The sequence below is a fragment of the Canis lupus genome, chromosome 28 (genome assembly GCF_011100685.1).
Source record: "Canis lupus familiaris isolate Mischka breed German Shepherd chromosome 28, alternate assembly UU_Cfam_GSD_1.0, whole genome shotgun sequence".
Lineage (NCBI taxonomy): Eukaryota > Metazoa > Chordata > Mammalia > Carnivora > Canidae > Canis > Canis lupus.
The window spans coordinates 15730135-15754088 of NC_049249.1; the positions used below are offsets into that span (position 1 = coordinate 15730135).

Here is a 23954-nt window from a genome sequence, read left to right on the forward strand (position 1 = left end):
GATTATGTTATTGTTACTTTTCATTCAGGGGCAATGGAGTGCCACTGACAGGGGTTTTTTTTGGGGGGGAGGTTGTTTTTGTGTTTTGTGGGTTTTTTGTGGTGGTGTTTTAGCCACTGATAGTTTTTAAGCAAAGGGATAAAACCATCAGAATTACAAAAATATTCAATTAATAACAGTTTTAGGATAAAAATGAGAAAGAAATGTGACATGTTACAAAAATGACTACAAATCCTTCTTATGCTTTTGTAACGTGTGACTTTGCAGTTCTTCTGATTAAGAGGCTCAGTCTCTTTCTCCATCCTCAAATACAGGCTTGAACAGCAGCAACTAGGGATCCAGCCAGAGGCTTGGAAAACACTTGTGTATAGGGGCTTGCCTACTCTTGCTGCACTAGCACCTCTGAGTGAATAAATGAGTGACATAACCTGCTGAAGGATAAAAGGCTACATACAGAAATGAGGCACCCCAGCCACAGGCTGCCAACTGCCAGACATGTGAGTGAGGCTGTGCCAGATCAGCAAAGCAATCCCAGAATTGCCCAGATGACTCTCCAAATTTCGAGCTAAATAAAATGGTCAATGTTTTAAGCCACTAAGTTTTTAAGTAATTTATTATGCAGCAAAAGCTAAATGACACAGACACAAAGGCCTGGGAAATCAGTTAAGTGGTTATTGCAGTCGTCCAGATGAGAGCAGCAGCAGTCTATCCTAGAGTGGTGGCACAGGAAATTAAAGAGAAGCATTAATCATGAGAGACTTCCAAGGTAAAATGAACAAGACTGGCTGTGGCATATGAGGGACATGACAGTCAATATGATGATGCTCACATGAAAGTGTCTCTGAGAAGGTGGTGGTACCATTAACAGAAATATGAAAACTGGATAAGAAATAGATATAAGAAGAGTTCTATTTTGGATACATTAAGCTCAAAATAAACAGAGGGCAGCCCGGGTGGCTCAGCAGTTTAGCGCGGCCTTCAGCCCAGGGCGTGATCCCGGAGTCCCGGGATTGAGTCCTGCAACGGGCTCCCTGCATGAAGCCTGCTTCAGCCTCTGCCTGTGTCTCTGCCTCTTTCTCTCTCTGTGTCTCTCATGAATAAATAAATATAATCTTTAGGGAAAAAAAATAAACAGATTTTTATAGGCAATTAGAAATAAAGGTCAAGAACTTAAAACAGATTCAGACTTTAGAGAGAACTGGGGTCATCTACACACAGGTAACAGATGAAGTCATGAAGACTATTACAATAGACAAGGCCACTTGCCGTGCAGAGGAAGAAGCGAAGACAGAATAGACCTGTGGAGAACACTTAGGGTTAAGAGGAAAACCAGTAAAACAGATAAAAGTTGTTAGAGATGCCCATGAACCTTGGAGAGTGAAATGAAACACTCCAAGAAGAGGAAGGGATAGAATTAATAAGCAAAAATAGTACAGAGAAACCCCAAAGGAGAAAAACTAAAATATAAAATCGCACAATTCTCAGGGCACTTGGCTGATTCAGTTGGTGGAGCATGCAACTCTGATCTCAGGGTTATGAGTTGGAGCCCCATGTTGGGTGTAGAGATTGTTTCAAAATAAACTATTTATGAAAAAATGCACAGTACTCACAATGAATATATAGAGATAACTAATCTGAAAAAAGGACATCACATTTAAAGTCCATACTCAGAGTAATCTGGGTAAATTCTTGCTTAGGTCTAACTACCAATGGCCTAACCTCTAGTTAGGATATAAAATCACATCCGTTTCCTGTCTTAGTTACCCTTTGGAAAGAAGAGTTCCCAACAAGGAATAACTTTGTAGAATTTCTCATTTTCTAGCTTTCTAAAATTTTCTATGATGAAAATTAAGGTGAAAGGGAATAGTAAGGATACGCTCTCCTCAATCAGGTTTAGTAAGATGACACTGTCTCCTTAAGACATACTTTCCTATTCTCTCCATTGTTAAAGAGTAATTCCTTTACATAAGGATAGTAAACAGTTATTTATCAGGCAATTAGAACCCAAACTGACTTATAAATATAGTTAGCAATTACATTTCGTTTAAACTAAGTGTCAAATCAAGCTACTATATATTTAAAATAAATATTCATTGAGTGGAAATAATATATCCCAGTAGAAGGAAGTTAGATTTGGAAGTTGGGCAGAAAACAGTAACAGTATAGAACCTTGCTCACTTTCTGTGACTTGTAGAATTAAGATTTGATCTCAGTATCAACCTACTCTAACCTACTCTAAAACTTCAAAGACCTTTGCCAGGGGTGCCTGAGTGACTCAGCCAGTTAAGTATCTCCCTTTGGCACAGGTCATGATCGAGCCCCATGTCAGGTTCCTTGCTCAGTGGGGAGTCGTGTGCACACTCTCTCTCAAATAAATAAATAAAATAAATAAATATTTTTTAAAAATTGAAAAACAGGGATGCCTGAGTGGCTCAGTGGTTGAGTGCCTGCCTTTGGCTTAGGGCGTGATCCCAGATTTCCAGATTCGAGTCCCACATCAGGCTCTTTGCATGGAGCCTGTTCTCCCTCTGCCTGTGTCTCTGCCTCTCTCTTTTTCTCTTTCTCTGTGGGTCTCTCATGAATAAATATATAAAATCTTTAAAGAATAATAAAAAAATTTACAGTAAATTTTATTTAAAAATAAAAAATTGAAAAATAATGGTCTTTGCCATGGTCCAAAACAGAGACCCCAACTCATTGGGAAGGCATGTAAATGTTATGCTTTTGCAGCCCTACCCTCCTTTCCAGCCTTGTCCACCAGTATGCTTCAATAGCTCACTTTCCCTCTCCCTCTAATCTAAAGCTCTTCTCCTCCACAGGCTTTTCCTTTTGACTCTAAAGACTATACATGCATGTCGTCTGAATAGTTCCGCATTACCCATAAATGACTTATTTTTGAAATACTACTAAATGTACTTCCAAAGGAGCTATTTGGAAATTTTATTTTGGGGAAAGAAAGGTCTATGAATCTTGAGTTAGTAAATCTAATTGCAGTACTAATTTATAGAACTTCCCTGCCTTTTCTTCTGACTACTCCCCTCCTCCATAACATAAAAATCCCTTTCAGACATTAATAAATAGAAGCTTGGTTCATCTTCATTGGGACTTCAAATTATGGTACAATATCCACATATAAAATAGCTTAGGTTGCTAGCATTATTTGCAATCCCTTCACATTCTAAATCCTGTCTCTAGATACTCATGAATCTTGAACAAACCCCTCATGAGAGGAACAGTGAAAGAAAGGCGGATATAATCACTGGCCTGCCCAGATGTATCAAGATAGGTGTTTATTTCATACTGTTCTCAGTATGCATACTTGGAAATCTTTGAGCCTGTATAATTCCAGCTGAAAAGTCTCAAATTAGATGCTTCAATTCCAAATAGGGTATTACTGTGACCTCAGATTTAAAGGATACTCTGGTATAGTTAGTTTGTGCTTATCACAAAAATATTTATCAAAAAGACTGTCTCTTTAAATATTTCACTGTAGACTGTGTTGTTTTTACTACTTCACCTCTGAGAATAACATATAGAAAGAGATACATAATCTATTTTGGTTTTAAGAACTGCTCTGTCCCTGGACGCCTGGGTGGCTCAGTGGTTGAGCATCTGGCTTCGGCTCGGAGCATGATCCTGGAGTCCCAGGATCGAGTCCAACATCAGGCTCCCTGCATGGAGCCTGCTTCTCCCTCTGCCTCTGTGTGTGTCTCTAATGAATAAATTAAAAAAAAAAATTTTTTTTAAAGAGTTGCTCTGTTCCAAATACAGTGTCAATAGTAAATTAGGTAGTAAAATAGTGGAGAAAATGTACAACTGTAAAGCCACAATGACCAGAAAGTGTCAAATTGTGGTATTGTGATTAAAAAAAAAAAAAAAAATTGGGATGTTTCACAAAAAAAAGAGTAGACACTAAATTTTATCTGCTGTTTAATAGGGTGGAAAGTCCAAATTAGTGTGAATAGTGGAAATACTCTGGTTATTAAAATATAGCTTACTCTTATTTGTTTTAAATATTATCACACTTATTCATTTTTAACTCATATTTTAAAAACTTTAACCACATGATCAAATATCTGAAGCTATTCATTAGAATATTAAATAATATATTAGCTATTAAAAACCTTAGTCATTTACACTGTTGTAGTTTTAAATTTTTCAAAGCACTTTTATATACATACCTCTTCTGAGCAGCTACCTGAGAACTGTATTAAAAAGGAGAAAATAAAAATCTTAGAATTTCAAATAAGTCAAAGCCACTACAATTCTTTTTGGTGAGTTTTAAATTTAGCTTTGTTGGATGCTATATAATTAGAAACCACTTAATTTACCCAAAATGTAACTGCTAACTACATTTATAAGTCAGTTTGGGTCCTAACTGCCTAATAAGTAATTGTTAAGTATCCTTATACAAAGAATCGTTCTTTAATAATGAGGGAACAGGAAAGTATAGTACAGTACATCTGGGGAGACAAGGTATCAACACTAGAAAGAGGCTAAGGGTTCTATGTACTCACCCTCTTATGAAGTTGAATCCATGTGCACAGACCAAAAGATTTCCATATGCATCAACTTTCAAAAGATTTCCATATAGTGTATCAAAAACAAGTCCCCTATGTGAAAATGAAGACATCTGTCAGTAATACAAAAATAATATAGGCAACAGTCTTATGTAGTATTACTAAATCATCATAAACCAACACCACCTTATTCAAGCTTTTATGACAACTCAAGCATGTTCCTAAACAATATAATCCTGGAGTCTGAAGTGAGTAAAATCTTAAAAACTAAACCTAGAGCAACTAAAAAATATTTACTTTGTCCAGATAAATAATCACAACTGTTTTCTGTAAGAAATAAGAGCCTTAAATGAGGTATGAACTATAATTCTTCTTTATACAGTGGTTCCATTCTAAAGGAGTCTTAATTTCCTTGGACAAATGAACTGGCTTATATTTCTAATAGATGCTGTATATGGGACATATATGATGGCATCACAAACATCATCTTTCTTAATCTTAAACCCTCCCTATCAAATCCAAAAATGCAAACTGCCAAGAAAGCTCCCAATGACAAAGTGAAATGTATTAGTACAACATGTAACTGCTCTCCAACAGCAAACAGTAGGAGTGTCTGTGATTATTGCCCATCAGTTTTAATAATCTCTCTTTCCCATAAAGAGATATTCTTCAGTAACAATAAACTAAATTCAATTCCAAGAACAGAAAAGATACAGTGTACATGAAGACCCATGGTAATTTTAGAATAGCAACCAAAAAAAAAAAAAAAAACACAACAACAACAACAACAACCTAGAAACAAACCAAATAACCTTTTTTGGTTCTTTTCTTTGAGGCTGAGGATGGTGAGAGGTGGTTTGGAATTATTAATCTGGGGGATAGAGGAAAGGCTCTTAATTCAAAAAAATCTTGAAAAATTACCTGGTAGGGAATGTAGAATCATAAGCAAAGCTGAGCAGTTCCTGAGGGTAGCCAATAGAAACTAATCTCTCCACAGTAAGCTCAAAGCCAAGAGACTCATACTCCGGGGACTTGTACACTGCACAAAGAGGAGGTTCTCATTATAATAATAGTCAATGAAAATAAAAGGCAAATGAGTGAATTTCTACTCTTTCCTAAACTCCTCTCTCTTCCTAAATGTGCCATTTTCTTCTTTTCCCCCAAACTCCACGTTTTGTACTGCCCCAATCACAGAACTCAACTGTTAGTCTGCGGAAACAGGTTATATTTCCATAGGAGCAAGAGCAATAAGATGAATTATCAGACGTTTCAGAATAATTCTTTCATTTCTTAGGAAACTTAACCTTTTTTTTTCCCTTTACCTGTTCTTTCATGCCCACAATCTAAAGGTAGAAAAAGAAACTAAGATGCACAGCTATGATATTAACCAGGTAGAGAGGTGTATATATGTTGAAGGCTTCACTGATGTGTATAGTTAGTGTAGGAATCCTTCAAAATGACCTTAAAAAAAAAAACAAAAAAACAGTATTTTTGCAATTCCTATTTGGCTTGGTAGTTGCTTTATACTCCTTCAATCAGCACATAATTCTATTTGTCAGGATTAATTTGTTTTCTCATCAGTGCTAGAGTCTGGCTAGAGCCATCAAAATAGCATTAAGTTATTGCTGCAATATCAGCCATAAAAAGACATGCCTGAGACAATCAGGAAAATCTGGATGTGGACTGGGAACTAGATATTAAAGAATTATGACTAGGGGTAGGAGGAGGGAGAATTGGAGGAAGGCGGTCAAAAGGTACAAATTTCCAGTTACAAATAAAAATAAATACTAGGGATGTAACAGACAACATGAGGAATTTAGCTAACACCACTCATTGTATTATATACAGGAACGTTAAAAGGGTAAATCCTTAGAGTTCTCATCACAAGGAGAAAAATTTTTTCATTTATTCTTCTCTTTTCATTTTATTTATGTGAGAAGATGGATGTTAGCTGAAGCTATTATGATGATCATTTCACAATATATGCAAATCAAACCATCTTGCAGTATGCCTTATTTTTATTGTATGTCTTAAACTTATACAGTGATATACATCAGTTATTTCTCAATAAGACTGGAAATACACATTAAAAAAAGAATTAGGACTCATTTTATGAGATGTCATTATGGAAGGATGGGTATATGCAACTGTATGTATAAAATGAGCATGTGTATGTGTGTGTATATACATAGATATCTATATCTATATCTGCCAAAGAAGCCTACTAAGCCTTGTTACAGGTGAAAAAAATGTATTTTAGAATATGGGTATTTCTCTCTACTACTATAGATCTCTGAAATCTTCTATAACAAAAAACTTTTCAGAATAATCATTGCAGTTCAGTATAAAGAAAATGATGTTCCTTTAAATAGGTTTCCTCCAATGCAGTATTTAGGTAAGCATCTTCCCATCAGTGTCTAGGAGTAGATAAGCCATATTAAAGAGAAAAATAAAAAGACCTGCAATCTTGCTCAATGCCAAAAAAAATCCATTTTTATCTCACAATATTATTCTTATTAGATTACTACTGTTCTTCTATCCACAATCTATACAGCCTATGGCTCAAACTGATTTTTCACTGCAATTAGTTTGCCGGCCCAAATTAGTGCTAAATCTTAATGAGTACTATTCAACTTTTCCTTGCCAAAAGAAATCTTTTAGAGTATTTCTGGAACTACATAAAAGAAACCAGTAATACTGGTCACTTCCACAGAAGGGAACTGAGTAGCTAAGAGATGGGGAAGTACACTTTCATGTACTGTCTGTACTTTTACAACTTGTAACATATTAATGTATATATCCATTATTTTTAAATTAAGCTGAAATGTTAAGAAAGCAGGGTGAACTTTCAAAATATTTAATACCATCTGCCATATTTAAAAAGCCTAAAATTGGGGCAGCCCAGGTGGCTCAGTGGTTTAGCGTCGCCTTCAGCCTTGGGCCTAATCCACGAGACCCAGGATTGAGTCCTACGTCAGGCTCCCTGCATGGAACCTGCTTCTCCCTCTGCCTATGTCCACCCCCCGCCCCCCGCCCTCTGTGTCCCTCATGAATAAATGAATAAAATCTTAAAAAAAAAAAAAAAAAGCCTAACATTTTTAAGGTTCTTTAGGAGAAGGAGGTTCTTGAGTCTCGTCCCCTCAGAATAATGCCAAAAGAAGCCATCATTCCCTTTGATGCTAATGCTAACACTAATATTATCAAAATTGGCTACATATTTTCTCTGTTCAATTCCATCCCCATCATCACCCTTTCCCACCAAAACAAACAAACAAAAAAAACAACCGTTTTGGAATCCATGAGTGTGGAATTATTAAATCTAGATGATGTAAACTGTGATAAAGGAAGTGCTTGTATATTCATACGCACTAAAAGAGTAAGAGCTCGTGTATTATATAATAAAACCAGGAAAGTAGTATTGACTGATGTCAGTCTGAATTATTTTGAGAATATAAAATTATCTCTCTCACCCAACACTGTGCACACTTCACTCCAACTGGGAGTAAATCTCTTTTAACAAAATTTCCATAAAACAAAAACTTTCTCAATCTTAACAAAGCCCCATTTATTTCAAATAATATTTAATGAAACAAAATTCCAGTATAGTTAAGCAATTTGGATAATCTACTGGCATTCAGTCTTACAGGATTTGGCCCATATAAAATATTTTCAAGTAACAATTTTTTTCAGGAGAATAATTTGCTGGATATACCTTAAAAATGGAAGGCAAAAAAACCAAAAAACTTTAATCACCCCCACCCAAACTCACCCATAAATGAGCCATTTTCCCCAGTTTAAAATCAAGTAATTATAGTGTGATGGAGTAATGATGATTAAAACCTGTGTTCAGGAGACACTTTGGGTTGAAACCCAAATCTATTTTTTCAGAATTTTTAGTGAAGAAAAAAAAATATTGGGAGGGAGGGTAGATATCTCAAATCCTCATTTTGCCAGCATAAACCCTAGAACAGAAAATAAAATACTATACACTTGCCACATTTATCATTATTCCAGGACAGAACTTCCCAAGTGTTCAACTGAGGTACTTTCTAGTAATTCCCCCTACAGAAATACATTAAATTTCCTTTCACTCAATGAGTTTAGGGGACTTTCTAAAAATACAACGTATTTTCCCCATTTGCTGACCTGAAGTTACATAAGCAAGTACAAATGTAAACTTAAGCGAGAATTTAGGTCTCCCTGAGTCTCATCCAAAGCTTTTTTGTGGTGGGATATACTACCACTGCTAAAAGTGAATTTCTAGATTACATAGGCCATCAAAATTTAAGCCTAGGTGTTGAAACACACTACCCTCCCTCCAACTTCATTCACCTAGTCCAAAATAAACTGCTCTAGTCACAGGTGGGAATGGATTTAGCAAAGAGAGTTCAAGTTCCACTTTGACAACACTATCCATTTCACTAAGCTCTATATTAATCAGTAAGACCTACAAGCTATTGACATTTTCTCATAAGCTTCCCGGATAATCATTTCAGTAACACGAATTCCCAGGCCATTAAATCATCTGCTAGAACACTATACAGTACAACCAGGGCTGGAGAAACAGAATTGTAGTTGCAGAGATCACAGGTTTAGATGTTTTGTTCTAAGTGTCCCTTGGGAATAAACTGAATAGTCACAATTTGTTCTGACCTGGTAGCAAAAATGACTAGTCTACATAGTTTCACCAAATCCTTGAGAAATAAATAAATAAAAGCAAATTTCCTTTTTTAAATTACCAGGCCCTTCATAGTCAGCCTTTGTAGCTGTGGGGAACCATATACATCACCTCAGACTATATATATATAGCTCTATGCCTCTCCACAGCTGCAAAGGCTCTAATTTCAATTTCTCTTGCAAAATTGGCGAGTAAATGATGCATAACTTCAAGCTCAATTCTTACAACTGACTTTCCAAAACAAAGCCAATAGATTCAAAGTAAACATAACCTCACATATTCACTGCTTATTTCTTCTTCAAGTCCTCAGGCCTATCCTAATTTACCCAATGTTCAAAGACAAAGAAAGAAGTTATTTCAAGGGCTAAAGTCCAAAAAAAGAGGAGTGAGTGCTTCAGCCACCAGAGCAGCACACGGTGTTCTCAGGTTACATAACTAGACTATAAAGAGAACAACCAAAGCTTTGAAAGCTGAAGCTACTGAGAACATTTAAAGATATTCTTTATAATCTGTAAGGAAAAAATAGTTCTCCAAAAAATATCAAATGTATGTTGTGGAGATGAAAGTTATGGGCTCTATTTTGAGTAAATGTTGTTCATACAAAATAGAACCTATGTTAGAGGAGACCATCTCTTTGAAATGAGCCAAAATCTTTCTGCAGGGAAATATAAAATTCTCATGCACTTTTTTACCTTTGCCACCAAGACACACTGTGTATAGTAGTTTACAGATTTTAGAAAAAGGAAGGGCAAACCTCTACAGAGGTTCCAGCCTAGCAGAATGCTGCTGCCAAAATGAGAACTCACATGAGGCAGATGCAGATGTAGAGTGTCACTCCAGTCTTGAAGGAGTTACACTGGCTCTCCTGTTAAAAAACAAAACAAAGCAACAAAACAAAACAAAAACAAAAACAAAAACTGGTTTTAAAACTGTTGCGATGGGCTGGAACAGAGAGACACCATTTGGATATTGGTATTTACAGGAGTTACTGCCCTCCTATTTAGAAGCCTCTGACCATCACTAAAATTCATCTGAATGGCCATAACAAAACAAGGGTATGAAGATAAGCCTCCGTTTTGTGCATTTAACTTTTCTGACAAGGAATACAAGCCAAGTCTGAACTTGAAATGTTAAAAGATAAACAGAAAAATAGATTTATTTTGTTTTAGTTTCTTTTCTCTAGCACATTTTAGGTTTATATGACAGAAACTAAATGCAGCTTGGTATATAATATTTAAAATTGAACTACAGTAAGTGAAACAGGCTAAATAAGGATGCAAGAATAAACGAGTAGTCTCATCTTGCTATTAAGCACCCATTTAAAGTTAAGTCCATTTGTACCTAACTACCTACTTTTCTATCCTTCCAACACCTAAATTTGTCATCCTGATTGACACAGACAAGAACCAACTTTATACCGCTGAAAACCTAGCCAGATGTCTAAATGTGGAATAAAAGGAAATTTTCCCTCAGTAAGCAGTGTCTTATTATTCTGCTTTCATAAAGTTAGAGAAACTACCTAGTGCAGTAAAATAACTGACTTAAAGACCATAGAAGCTATTGACACTTTTAAGATATACACTATGTTTAACGTCATAGGGAGTCATTTTCCCTAGAGACATTCAGGTTTTTAAAAACATATGGTTTGACTCCTCCGACTTTTTTGTGAAAGGAAGCTGATACTAAATAAAAGAGCAAAAATGACCAAATATAATGTCTAAAGGTCCTATAAACACTCAACTAGGAAAAACCACCACCACCAATCACTATGAAAAATAAATTCCAACCCAACCACCCAAAAATAGTTACTTGCTTTTATGCTATGAATGTGATTAACATCAACATTCTCTATTTAGGCTATGCAATCTTGGTTCTCTGAGACTATAACTAGAAAAGGCAAATTAATTCACATTTTTATTAAGGAGATTTTAAATAAAACTTTTCCAATTCTTATATAAACAGAAGAGGACCTTTTCTATTTTTCAAAACTATTTGAAAACCCTAACATAATAACATAGTAAAACACAGACATAGTAAAAACTTCTATCTCTAATCCAAGAGATCACAAATGATTTTTAAAAGATATGGAAATATCTAAAAATGCTTTCAATTTTAATTTACTTAAAATACAAAAGCTAGGCACCATGCAACACTTTTAGTAATATAACATAAAACAAACTCCCAAATGGTTAAATAAGGTAAATAAACAAGTGGAGTTTAGAAGACTGCCAATTTCAATTCACTGCAAAGCAAAAATGCTAAGCAAGAGATTTGTTTAAAAAATTACTATTTCAAAATAAAATGAAAAAATTCCCTTATTCAAATTTCTTCTAAGAGCCTGTTCACCTAGTAGGAACATGTATTTAGAGTGTTCATTATTGAAGTATAGTTGACATACAATGTTATATTAGTGTCAAATGCACAACATATACATTTTGCAGTGCTCACCGTGGTAAACGTAGTTTCCACCTGGAAAGTATGGTTTTCAATTTAAAACAAAAAAACTGAAAATTTGAGGCAGTAACTTTAAAAATCCTCCTTAACCAAAGAAGCTGCTTGCAATTTTAAAATATAAAAAAACTATCATATAATTTTTCCCCCAAAATAAGAATAATCACACTCAAATGCTTTTACTAAAACAAAACAAAAATGCCTGTACTAAAGTTACAGTAATGTAACAAACATTTGAGTGCCTACTGTGTACCAGGTACTAGATGCTAAGAACAAAAATTCATGGTCCATGGCTTGAAGGAGCTTAAACTGTACTACAGAAATATATGATTAGATAACTCATAATAATTTCAGAAGATCAATTCCATTATGTGATTTGGGAGGTATAGAGGGACAGGAAAAGGGTCATTAACCCATCCCAGGTCTTCTTCAAAACTATGTATGATTCATTCAAGCTTAAACAATTCATTTTTATATCTGCTCAAGTGGTACAATATCAAGTTCACCAGACAGACTTTCTGAGACTCAGGTTCAGGTAATATGTTCCAAACATCTGTATCAGTGTTCAATTATTGTGCAAAATGAGCTAAGCATTGGTGCATGCCTTGCCTACAGGGGGAAGTAGCTACTACTCACACTCAACTACCCTATGGGAACTAGAGCCAAACACTGCCAACTGTGTGATAACAGTCAGCCTATATTCTAGCTCTCAATTTTTAACTACTGACTCAATTTAAAAAACCAACAAACTCTATTTGAGCCAACTACGGTCTGTGTGTGAACTGGGTGCATGGGCCACTAGTATACAAAGCCTAGTGTATACTTTAGATCATATACTTCTACATAAGTATTCCCACCTAATTGAAATGTTTTGACTATCCTCAGTCTTGAAGTAAACAGAATTTAGGTACTTACTGAACTGTAAATCCAGATGGAAGTAAATTCATTCTTCAATAACAGAGTATCCTAGATAATCCTGTTATTCTACTCATCTCAAAGAAAAATTGAAAGGGTGGATAAAAAACTTAGGAAATAAAGGAATCTTTATGCAATTACTTAGTTTGGTCCTCTGCCACAGTACCATTAACAATTATGCCAGAACAACTATAATTACCTGAATTTGATTCCTTCATATGACTATCAAACCAAACCAATGTTCCCAAAGATTAAAAGAATCAGAATCACCTCATAATGTGCCTAGGTAACCCCCACTATTAGAGTTCCCTGACCTAGCAGGTTTTTATCCACAAGGTTTAACCTTAAATCTTCATTATACAGCTTGAATCCATTATCATGTTGTCCTTTCCTCAGTGACCATTAACCTCACGATAAAGCAAACATTCAGACAATGTATACGCAGAAAAGAGATGATGGATCAAAAGTAACTATTAAGACTCATTTTAAATTAAAAAAAATTATTTTAAAGATTTATTATTTTAGAGAGAGCGAGTGAGCAGAGGAAGGGGTAGGGGGAGAGGGAGAGAGAATCTCCAGAAGACTCTGCAATGAGCCCATCTCAGGGCTCTATCTCACAACTCTGAGATCATGACCTGATCCATAGTCTTAACCGACTGAGTCACCCAGGTGGCCCTTAAATTTTTTTAAAAAATTTTAATTCCAACATAATTGACATTAAGACTCTTAAAACAACTTCATCCTTGTTGAAAATAGCAGGCAATATTTTTTAAGAGTAAGATTTTAGTAATTTTCCTGATATAACTATTACATGACACTTATTCCAAAAATTAATCTGGTTTATGTCTGAATGCTTTTATGACTGGCAATGAAAAGATCATAAATACTGATAAGTGATTATTTCTATCGCTCACCTTATAATGGAGGAGATAGAATTGGATTTTATTAACCAATCTTTGAAATTTCCTAATGATCTAGGAACCAACCACATATTATTGCAATTCAAAGAAATGAATTTGAAATTAGTGAAAATCGGGGAATGCCTGGGTGGCTCAGTGGTTGAGCATCTGCCTTCGGCTCAGGTCATAATCTAGGGGTCCTGGGATTGAGTCCCACATCAGACTTCCCACAGGCAGTCTGCTTCTCCCTCTGCCTATGTCTCTGCCTCTCTCTGTATCTCTCATAAATAACTTTTAAAAATCTTTAAAAAAGAAAAAAAAAAACAGGGCACCTGAATTAGTGAAAATTAGTGAAAACCAGGGCACCTGGGTGTTCAGTTGGTTGTGCATCTACCTTTAGCTCAGGCCATGATCTCGGGGTCCTGGGATCAAGCCCCACATCGGCTCCTTGCTAACCTGGAATCTGCTTCTCCCTCTCCCTCTCCCTCTGTCCCTCCCCTTGCTTGTGCTCGCTCTCTCACTCTCACGAATGAAAAATAAAATCTTTAAAACAAAATTTAGCGAAAAACCCTAACTGGGAGACTGAAATGACATAAAGGCAATCAGAGCTTGGAAATTAAGTGTAGATCCATATGTGGATAATAGGGATGCCTAAAGCTAATATACATATCTAATATAGGTAGTATATATAATATAAATATGTATCTAAAAATTATAGTCTTGAATATATTTATCTCAACCAACACATATAATGCACTGGAGGGAGGTGGCCGTAACTGGGTGACGAGTATTGAGGATGGCACATGATATGATGAACACTGGGTGTTATACACAACTGATAAATTATTGAACGCTACATGTGAAACTAATGATGTACTGTATGTTGGCTAATTGAATTTAAATAAAAAAATAAATTAAAAAAATATATAATGCACTGGAGTTTTCTAAGGTAGTATAAGAAATCCATAAGTTTAAGAAAGAGCAGTAAGAATACCTAAAATAAAGATATAGCGCAGATGGAAATGAAGAATTAAAAAATCTTTACATTTAGATGCCTTAAAAAATTACTTCATTGGTATTTTATCAGTTTTCTCTATCTAGTTTTGTTTTGTTTTTAAAGAAGGCTCCACTCCCAACATGGGGCTTGAATCACAACACTGGAATCAAGAACTGCAGACTCTACCAACTGAGCCAGCCAGGAACTCCCTCTATCTCGTTTTTAAATTTAACTTTATTAAGAATATTTTTTAATCATACACAAAAGTACTGAGAATATTAAATGAGCGGCTTTGAAACCATCACCCAAGCTTTAACAATTATCAGTTTTTTTGGACTCTTATTTCATTTATCTTCCCTAATCTTTTCTCTTCCAATTTAATAACTTCTATCAGATCAAAAGTTTTTAAACTGATCTTTCACAGAATATTGAAATAGCACAATTATACACAAGATATCATATACATGCACATACAAAATTATTCACTAGTTTGGGTAAATCTTTTAATTACTGCTTAAATATCCTTCCCACTTAGAGCCCAGTGACATAAACATTAACAGCAGTAAGTTATAAATAAGAGCCTTCCAAATTAAGAGTTGCTCAGAAATCTTTTAACTATTCATATGGCTGGGGGGGGGGGGGCTATACTAAGGCTGTCAATCTTACAGTCTTGAAGAGAAAACCAGTTCTACCAAAAACAGTGCTCTTTTGGTATGAGCAGTATGGTATGAAGCTCTTTTGGTATGAAAGTACTAATTTAGTATCATCATATATGAATACTCTAGGAAATCAAAGTTAACACATAAGGTGATACATTGGGCCAAAGAAAATAGAAGTGTAAACATGGGAGAAAAATTTTAAACTAGGGATGCCATCAACAATAGCTTTTAAAAAATAACTTAGTTCAGTTAAAGAAAACAAACTAATAAAGAAGGCAAGTACTTTTACCTAAGGATCAGATTTATTCCAAAAAAGTTGTAAGTTCTCTAATACAACTACACCAAAACAGAACAAAAAAAACAATTGTGAAATGAAAATAATAAAAGTACATTAAGGTGTGACATAAAATAATGCCTTTTATTTTCCCTATCCCCTCCCCAAATAATGTCTTTAAAAACCAAAATGATGGAAAAACTTAATCATCCAAATGAGCCTTCTCCCATTCAAAATAATCACTCCACAAGTCAATATATATTTATTCCAATAACACAATCATTACCCAGAACAAGTTTAAAATTCTTCTTTGAAAATTACTTTCAGAGTCTATAGCACATTATTCTAGATATTCCCCTGGTAGCACATTTTTCATCAACAATAATTAATTTAAACGGGGGAAAGTAGAGCACCTAGCTGGCTCAGTTGGTAGAACATGCAATTCTCGATCTTAAGGTTGTGAGTTCAAATCCCACACTGGGCATGGGATTTACCTTAAAAAAAAAAAAAAAAACTCCAAAATAAAGGGGGGAAAAGGTATTCGAGAGCACTGAGTGAATAAAAGGGTAAATCAAAGTGGGTTGGTTACAAACTAAGGGTTGCTGAAGGGGAAGTGGGTGAGGGGATGTACGGTAAGTGGATGATGGGCATTGAGGAGGGTATGTGATGTGATAAGCACTGGGTATTGTATCCAACTGATGAATTACTGGAAACTGTAGGTTGGCTAACTGAATTTAAATTAAAAGAAAAACACAAAAAAACCTAAGTGAACTAAAAAACGGGTGACTGCTTAATGAAGCAGGTTTTCTTGTGTTTATAAACTGGCTATAAAAACAAATCCAGGAATCCCTGGGTGGTTCAGCAGTTTGGCGCCTGCCTTTGGCCCAGGGCGTGATCCTGGAGTCCTGGGATCAAGTCCCGGGATCAAGTCCCATGTCAGGCTCCCTGCATGGTGCCTGCTTCTCCCTCTGCCTGTGTCTCTGCCTCTCTCTCTGTCTCTCATGAATAAATAAATAAATAATCTTAAAAAAAAAAAAATTCCAGGGACGCCTGGATGGCTCAGCAGTTGAGTGTCTGTCTTCGGCCCAGGGCATGATCCTGGAGTCCCGGGATCGAGTCCCACATCGGGCTCCCTGCATGGAGCCTGCTTCTCCCTCTGCCTATGTCTCTGCCTCTTTCTCTCCGTTGTCTCTCATGAATAAATACAATCTTTTTTAAAAATTCCCAAAAAAGACTTCCAAAAGAATTCCTAAAATGTCCAAGAAATGACATCAAACAAGTGCCTGTCTAGTTCAGTCAGTAGAGCTTGCAGACTCTTGATCTTGGGGTTGTGAGTTCAAGTCCCATACTAGGTATAAAGACTACTTAAAAATAAAATCTTATGGGATGCCTGGGTGGCTCAGCGGTTGAGCATCTGCCTTTGGCTCAGGGTATGACCCAGGATCCGGGATCGAGTCCCACATCAGGCTCCTTGTGGGGAGCCTGCTTCTCCCTCTACCTATGTCTCTGCCTCTCTGTGTGTGTGTCTCTAATGAATAAATAAATAAATCTTTAAAAAATAAAAAAATAAAAATAAAAATAAAAACTTTAAAAAAATTACAGCAATACTGGAATAAGTTTTTCCTAATAAGGTTATATTAAGGATATCTTTTTGGAAGCATATTTTATTACAGGCTTTCTTTTATAAAAAGTAGTCTTTTGGGACACCTGGATGCCTCAGTGGCTGAGTGTATGCCTTTGGCTCAGGTTGTGATTCCGGGGTCCTGGGATCAAGTCCCTCACTGGGCTCCCTACAGGGAGCCTGCTTCTCCTTCTGCCTATGTCTCTGCCTCTCTCTGTGTCTCTCATGAATAAATAAATAAAATCTTTAATAAGAAAAAAAGTAGTCTTTTGACCCATGTTATACAGGTTTAATTTTGCAAATCACCTCAAATCTCTTTTGGAGATTTACATGAAAGTTTATTTTTTTTTTTGCTTTACAGTCAATACTATAAAAAACCCTCATTATGCAAACCCAATTAACCATAGGCCCTATAGAGTTTAGCTTATTCTGAATGGATCCTTGATACTAATCATTGATTGGACTCGTACTAAATTATCACTTTTTATCTTCACAATTCTTCTGAGTTGAGGACATAGTGGAACTTACTCATCCAAATGAGCCTTCTCCCATTCAAAATAATCACTCTCTGAGGCAACATATATTATGGCTTGCACAATATATACTGATTAGATTTTATTGTTTGTGGGTGTTTTCTAATTTTTCTTATTAATAATTTTATCAACTGCAATCCTAGTTTCTTCTTTTTGGAAAGGGAAGATTTGTTTTCAGAGGTTTTTCTCTTTTTATCTATTACCCTAGTTTCTCTGTTCAAACACTCAACTTATCCCCTTACTCTACTGTTTCAGAAAAATAAACAAAAACCCAGTTTTAAAGTCCTTTTAGAAAAAAGAAAGGAGGGCAGCCAGGGTGACTCAGCGGTTTAGCACCGCCTTCAGCCCAGGGCATGATCCCAGAGACCAGGGATCGAGTCCCACGTCCGGCTCCCTACATGGAGCCTGCTTCTCCCCCCCTCTGCCTGTGTCTCTGCCTCTCTCTCTCTCCGTGTCTCTCATGAATAAATAAATAAAGTCTTAAAAAAAAAAAAAAAAAGATCGGTAAGAGGGATAATGAACACATTTTACTTATCAAATGACAACTATTTTTATATTCTTTTACTCTTCCTCTGTATATTTGATCCATTTACAAACTGATAAATTCTTCAAGAATAAGAGAATATAAAAAGGTTAATAACTTCAATGATTTGGAGGTGCTCATTCGCTAACACAAAAATTTCTTGCATAGAGACAATCTGTTTGGGAGAATGTGGAGTAAGGTAATGTACAGGTTCTACATTTTCCAAGTTGAGAAGGATGCCTTGAGTAATCTCTCGTGACTTGGGACCATGAAAATTTCTCTGGCTTTTCTGAGATAGGTTATCTTCCTTAGTTTATACCAAAAACTTCTCAGGAAACTTTAACAGACATTGTTGTCACACTAAGAACTTCAACAGATGCATCCAGTTTACACACTAGCCACTGTAAGTTCCACTCAGCTAAGTTCCATATTAATTCATTACTATTACAAGGAGCCTGACTTTCTTTAAGATGCACAACACAAACACATTGTCATATATTTTACTTCAAAAAGTGTCATCTGAAAAAAATAAAAATAAAAATAAAAAGTGCCATCTGGTGCATATATGGTCAAACAATTTTTTACAAGGATGCCAAGACTGTTAAGGAAGGAAAAGACAGGGCAGCCCTGGTGGTGCAGCGGTTTAGCGCTGCCTGCAGCCCAGGGTGTGATCCTGGAGACCTGGGATCGAGTCCCATGTCGGGCTCCCTGAATGGAGCCTGCTTCTCCCTCTGCCTGTGTCTCTGCCTCTCCCTCTCTGTGTGTCCCTTATGAATAAATAAATAAAATCTTTAAAAGGGGGGCAGGGAGACAAGTCTTGTCAATGGTATTGTGAAAACTGGATATCCACATACAAGAGAATGAAGTTGGATCCTTACTTTACCCCACATACAAAAATTAACTCAAAATAGATCAAAGACCTAAACATAAAGGCTAAAACTATAAAACTTTTAGAAGAAAATAAAGGAGGAAATTTTTGTTATATTGGTTTTGACAATGATTTCTTGTGACAGCAAAATCACAGCCAACAAGAGAAAAAAACAGATGGATTGGGGATTGGACTTCATCAAAATTAAAAACTTTTGTGTGTCAAAAAACACCATTCAAGAGTGAAAAGGCAACCCATAAAATGAGAAACAGTATTTGCAAATTATATACCTGATTAAGAGATTAATATCTAAAATATTAAGAGCTCCTATACAACTCAACAACAACAAACCAAATACTCCAATTAAGGAAGGGACAAAGGACTAAGATAGACATTTCTCCAAATAAGATATACCATACAAATGACTACTAAGCAGACGAAAGGTGCTCAACATCACCAGCCACTAGGGAAATGTAAATCAAAACTACAATCTCACACCCATTTTAATGACTATTATCAAAACAACAATATAAATCTGAAAATAACAAGTGTTGTCAAGGATGTGGACAAACTGGAACTCTGATGCACTGCTAGTGGAAATGTAAAATGCAGCCACTATGGAAAACAGTTTGGGACTTACTTGAAAAGCTAAACATATAATTACTGTATGATTCACTAGTTCCAAACCAGGGTGTATACCCAGAAGAACTGGAAGCAAAAACCCAAACAGATTCTTGTATACCAATGTTTCTGGAGGCATTATTCAAAATAGCCAACAGTGGAAGCAACCCAAGTGTCCAATGATGGATGATGGATATACAAAATGCGGTATGTACATATAATGAAATATTATTCAGCCTTAATAAGGAATGAAATTCTGATATATGCTACAACATGGATGAAACTCGAAAACATTATGCTAAGAGATATAAGCCAGAATCAAAAGGACAAATATTATGTGATTCCACTCATATGAAATATTTAGAATAGGTAAATTCACAGAAAAAAATAAATTAGAAGTTACAGGGGCAGAGGGAAAGGTGATGGGAAGTACCCATTCAGTACAGTTTCTATCTGGGATGATGAAAAAAATTATAAAATGAATAGTGGTGTGGGTTGCACAACACTGTAGATGTACTTAATGACAAGAGTGATACATTTAAAATAGATTTTAAAAGTTAAATGCTAAGAGTGATACATTTAAAATAGATTTATTTTTTTAAAAGATTTTATTTATTTATTCATGAGAGATATAGAGAAAGGGAAAGACACAGCAAGAAGGAGAAGCAGGCTCCATGCAGGGAGCAGGGAGCCCGATGTGGGCGGGACTCGGGATCATGCCCTGAGCCAAAGGGGGAGGTTTTTTTTTTAATTTAAAGATTTTATTTATTCATTCATGAGAGACACAAAGAGAGAGGCAGAGGCACAGGCAGAGGCAGAAGCAGGCTCAAGGCATGAAGCCTGATGTGGGAATCGATCCTGGGACTCCAGGATCACGCCCTGGGCCAAAGGCAGGTGCTAAATGGCTGAGCCACCCAGAGATCCCTTAAAATAGATTTTAAAAGTTAATTTTATGTATATTTTCCACACATTTTTAAAACGGGAAGGAAAAAGCTGCTCTACCTCATTTGAGAGATCTTCAGTGACAGCATAACAATAATATATGACATGTAATACTTATTACTTTAGATTGCAACTTCTCCTTAAATGCTGTTTAATGCCAATAAATTTTGTGAGGATATACAATAGCTGACAGAAAAATGACCTAAGTACCCTGGACTGTAGTCCAAGTAAATACACCCCATGCAAAAAATGTTCATTTAAATGTTGAGCTGACTCAATTCCAAAAACAATACAACAAGATCACTGAGTGCATCTACTATGCATGACAGGATAGATGACAGATCAAAGGTCCTGAGATACTCCTGCTAGTAGCAGGATAATCCTCTGATTTAGCAAGAACTAGCTTAATTTCTTCCCTGATACTTTTAATAGCTTTATTCTATCTTCTCTCTCCACCTTAGACTTACTCATGTAAAATGCTTAGGTTTGATATAATTGGATTTCATCCCTGGTGGCTAATGATATGGCCTGGAAAGAAGAGAAGTACAGAAATATTCAAAAGGGGAGTCTAACTTATATTTTCAAATCCTCTCAAGATTAAAATTAAAAAATACAATTTTAGAATTCTACCAACATCAAGTACAGAGTATTTATTTACACGGTACTCTTGAGGCTTCATTCCCTTACGATTACATCCAAAAATAAAACAAAAGAAAACTGCAAAACTATCTGTATTCTAAGGACGAGGATTATATTCAAATGCAAGACAAAGATGCATTTGCCCTAGAGAGGATTTCAACTTTTGTGGGGAAACACACACACACACACACACACACACACACACACCAAAAACCCCACATTGGGTGATTTTGGTGTGTGTGTGTGTGTGTGTGTGTTAAAGATTTTTATTTACTTATTCATGAGAGACACACACAGAGAGACAGAGACATAGGCAGAGGGAGAAGCAGGTTCCACCCAGGGAGCCCGATGTGGGACTCAGTCCCAGGCTCCAGGATCACGCTGGAGCCAAAGGCAGATGCTTAACCGTGAGCCACCCAAGAGTCCCTGTTTATGTGTTTTAAGATTTTTTTATTTGAGGGAGAGAGAGCGCAAGCAAGCGCACACACTAGCAGGGGAAGCAGGAGGCAGAGGAAGAGGGAGAAGCAGGCTTCCCATGGAGCAGCGAGCCCCATGTGGGGCTTGATCATGGGATCATGCATGACCTGAGCCAAAGGCAGATACTTAACCAACTGAGCGCCCAGGAACCCCAATTTTGCTTATGAAATTTTTTCTCTGATTTCTGACGGGTTAATAAATAATTTCTGTTCCTGTGACAGCTAGGAGCAGAATAAGAAACAAAACTGACCTGAGTCTGCATTCCAGCTATGAGTCTTAAATCAATTGCTAGCTATGTGCAAATTTTTTTTTTTTTACCTTTTAACTTGGTGAACTATTTGTAAAAATGGAGGTAGTAATCTCACTTCAGTGGGCTGTTGTGAGGATTTACTGTACATAAAATATATCTTCTAGCACATACAGTAGTACATGCTTAACAAATGTTCTTTTCCTCCTGACAATTTCTCAGAAAAACAGGAAGGAATGAACATTGACCATGACACCAACTAGTACTGAAATGTTAAGAAAATTAAGTAACTTATTTTTAGACTTAACCAAAATGGCTCTGAACCTTAAAAGTGTTGGAGCCCGAAAATAATTGCAATGTGTCTCTTTTTGGAGCTTTGAGCTCAAGAGAGGCAATAAAAAGAAAGAAAAAGGCAGACTTTTTGATTGAAAAAAGAACAATCAAGGTGATTTTTTTTAAAGATTTTATTTATTTATTCACGAGAGACACAGAGAGAGAGAAAGAGGCAGAGGGAGAAGTGGGCTCCATGCAGGGAGCCCTGATGCAGGACTCGATCCTGAGTCTCCAGGATCACGCCCTGGGCTGAAGGTGGCGCTAAACCGCTAAGCCACTTGGGCTGCCCAATCAAGGTGATTTAAATGAACCAATTTAGAGTGGCACCTGGCTGGCTCAGTGAGCAAAGCATGTGACTATGGATCTCAGGGTTGTAATTTCAAGCCCTACATTGGGTGTGGAGTTTACTTACAAAGCAAAACAATAAATGAAACAATTTAGAAATAATACATTTTCACAATCCTAAACCAAGAGTCACTACTTAAGTATTAACAAACCCTCTCCCCATCCTACTCTCCTTTGGCATAAAGACTTCCTAAAATTTAACAATTATACATATATAATTTTGATGTTAAATACATGTTTTAAGTCTTTCATACAACCACAAAGATCAACTACTTCTTTTCACTTCAGAGTTCGTTTCAAAAAATAATTCCCCTTGCACTTATTAGAAGCCTATCAGTGAAACCTTTGCCATACATTTAAATATGGACTTTCTCAAAAACCCATTCCTTCACCATGATCCTGCTAAGAACCCTTTGCTAAAAACAGTACATAATTTCTATGGAAACATAATCTGATACCAAATACCCGGATATTAAAATCTATCAGAAAATAACTTCAACTTCCTATTAAGCTCATAATCATCTCCAATACTTTAAAAAAAATTCAAAAACAAAAGAGGGAGAAAAGATTCCACTCATCTGTCCAGCATTCCAGGTTTTTTTTTCACAATATATAGAACACAAATGAGTTTCAGGTTGATATTTTTCTCCTTATTCCTTAGGCTTTTTTTCCCTTATAACTAGAGTCCAGTATATCGATACTTGGTATCACCAGTCAGAGCAAGAGAATTATTTTCATTGCATTCATATTTTATATACATTATTTCATTTATTTTTTTATTTTTATTTATTTATGATAGTCACACAGAGAGAAAGAGAGAGAGAGAGAGAGGCAGAGACACAGGCAGAGGGAGAAGCAGGCTCCATGCACCGGGAGCCCGATGTGGGATTCGATCTCGAGTCTCCAGGATCGCGCCCTGGGCCAAAGGCAGGCGCTAAACCACTGCGCCACCCAGGGATCCCACATTATTTCATTTAAACCTTATACCAATAATTTATTCCCACCCCCACCACTACACACACACACACACACACACACACACACACACACACACCCTTTTTTTGGATTAAATGAAAAGACTCGGAGAGGCTAAGGAACATGCTGGTAGCCAAGAGCCAGTACAAGGTAGAGCTGGATCCAAACCAAAGTCAATCACACTGAGGGTTCTGCTTTTTCTACAACTTCATAGCCTCTAAATTAAAGATAAAAATAAGACTGGGGGATCCATGGGTGGCGCAGCGGTTTGGCGCCCGCCTTTGGCCCAGGGCGCGATTCTGGAGACCCGGGATCGAATCCCACTTCGGGCTCCCGGTGCATGGAGCCTGCTTCTCCCTCTGCCTGTGTCTCTGCCTCTCTCTCTCTCTGTGTGACTATTATAAATAAATAAAAAAATTAAAAAAAAAAAAAAGACT

General features: G+C 36.3%; 1 protein-coding gene across 8 annotated transcripts in view; it reads right to left on the minus strand.

Moving 5' to 3' along the window:
* The window catches only part of NT5C2 (5'-nucleotidase, cytosolic II), a 94287-nt gene that overhangs the window by 13504 nt on the left and 56829 nt on the right, over positions 1-23954 (minus strand). For 5 of the 8 annotated variants that reach the window (XM_038578667.1, XM_038578669.1, XM_038578668.1 and 2 more), the window contains 3 exons: positions 5442-5559; positions 4518-4613; positions 4182-4205 (listed from right to left, as the gene is read on the minus strand). In XM_038578667.1, the coding sequence (XP_038434595.1) occupies positions 4182-4205; positions 4518-4613; positions 5442-5559 (238 nt within the window). Of the gene's footprint in view, positions 1-4181; positions 4206-4517; positions 4614-5441; positions 5560-10004; positions 10024-23954 lie in introns of those variants that run through there. The other 3 variants (XM_038578670.1, XM_038578673.1, XM_038578675.1) reach the window with 2 other exon arrangements.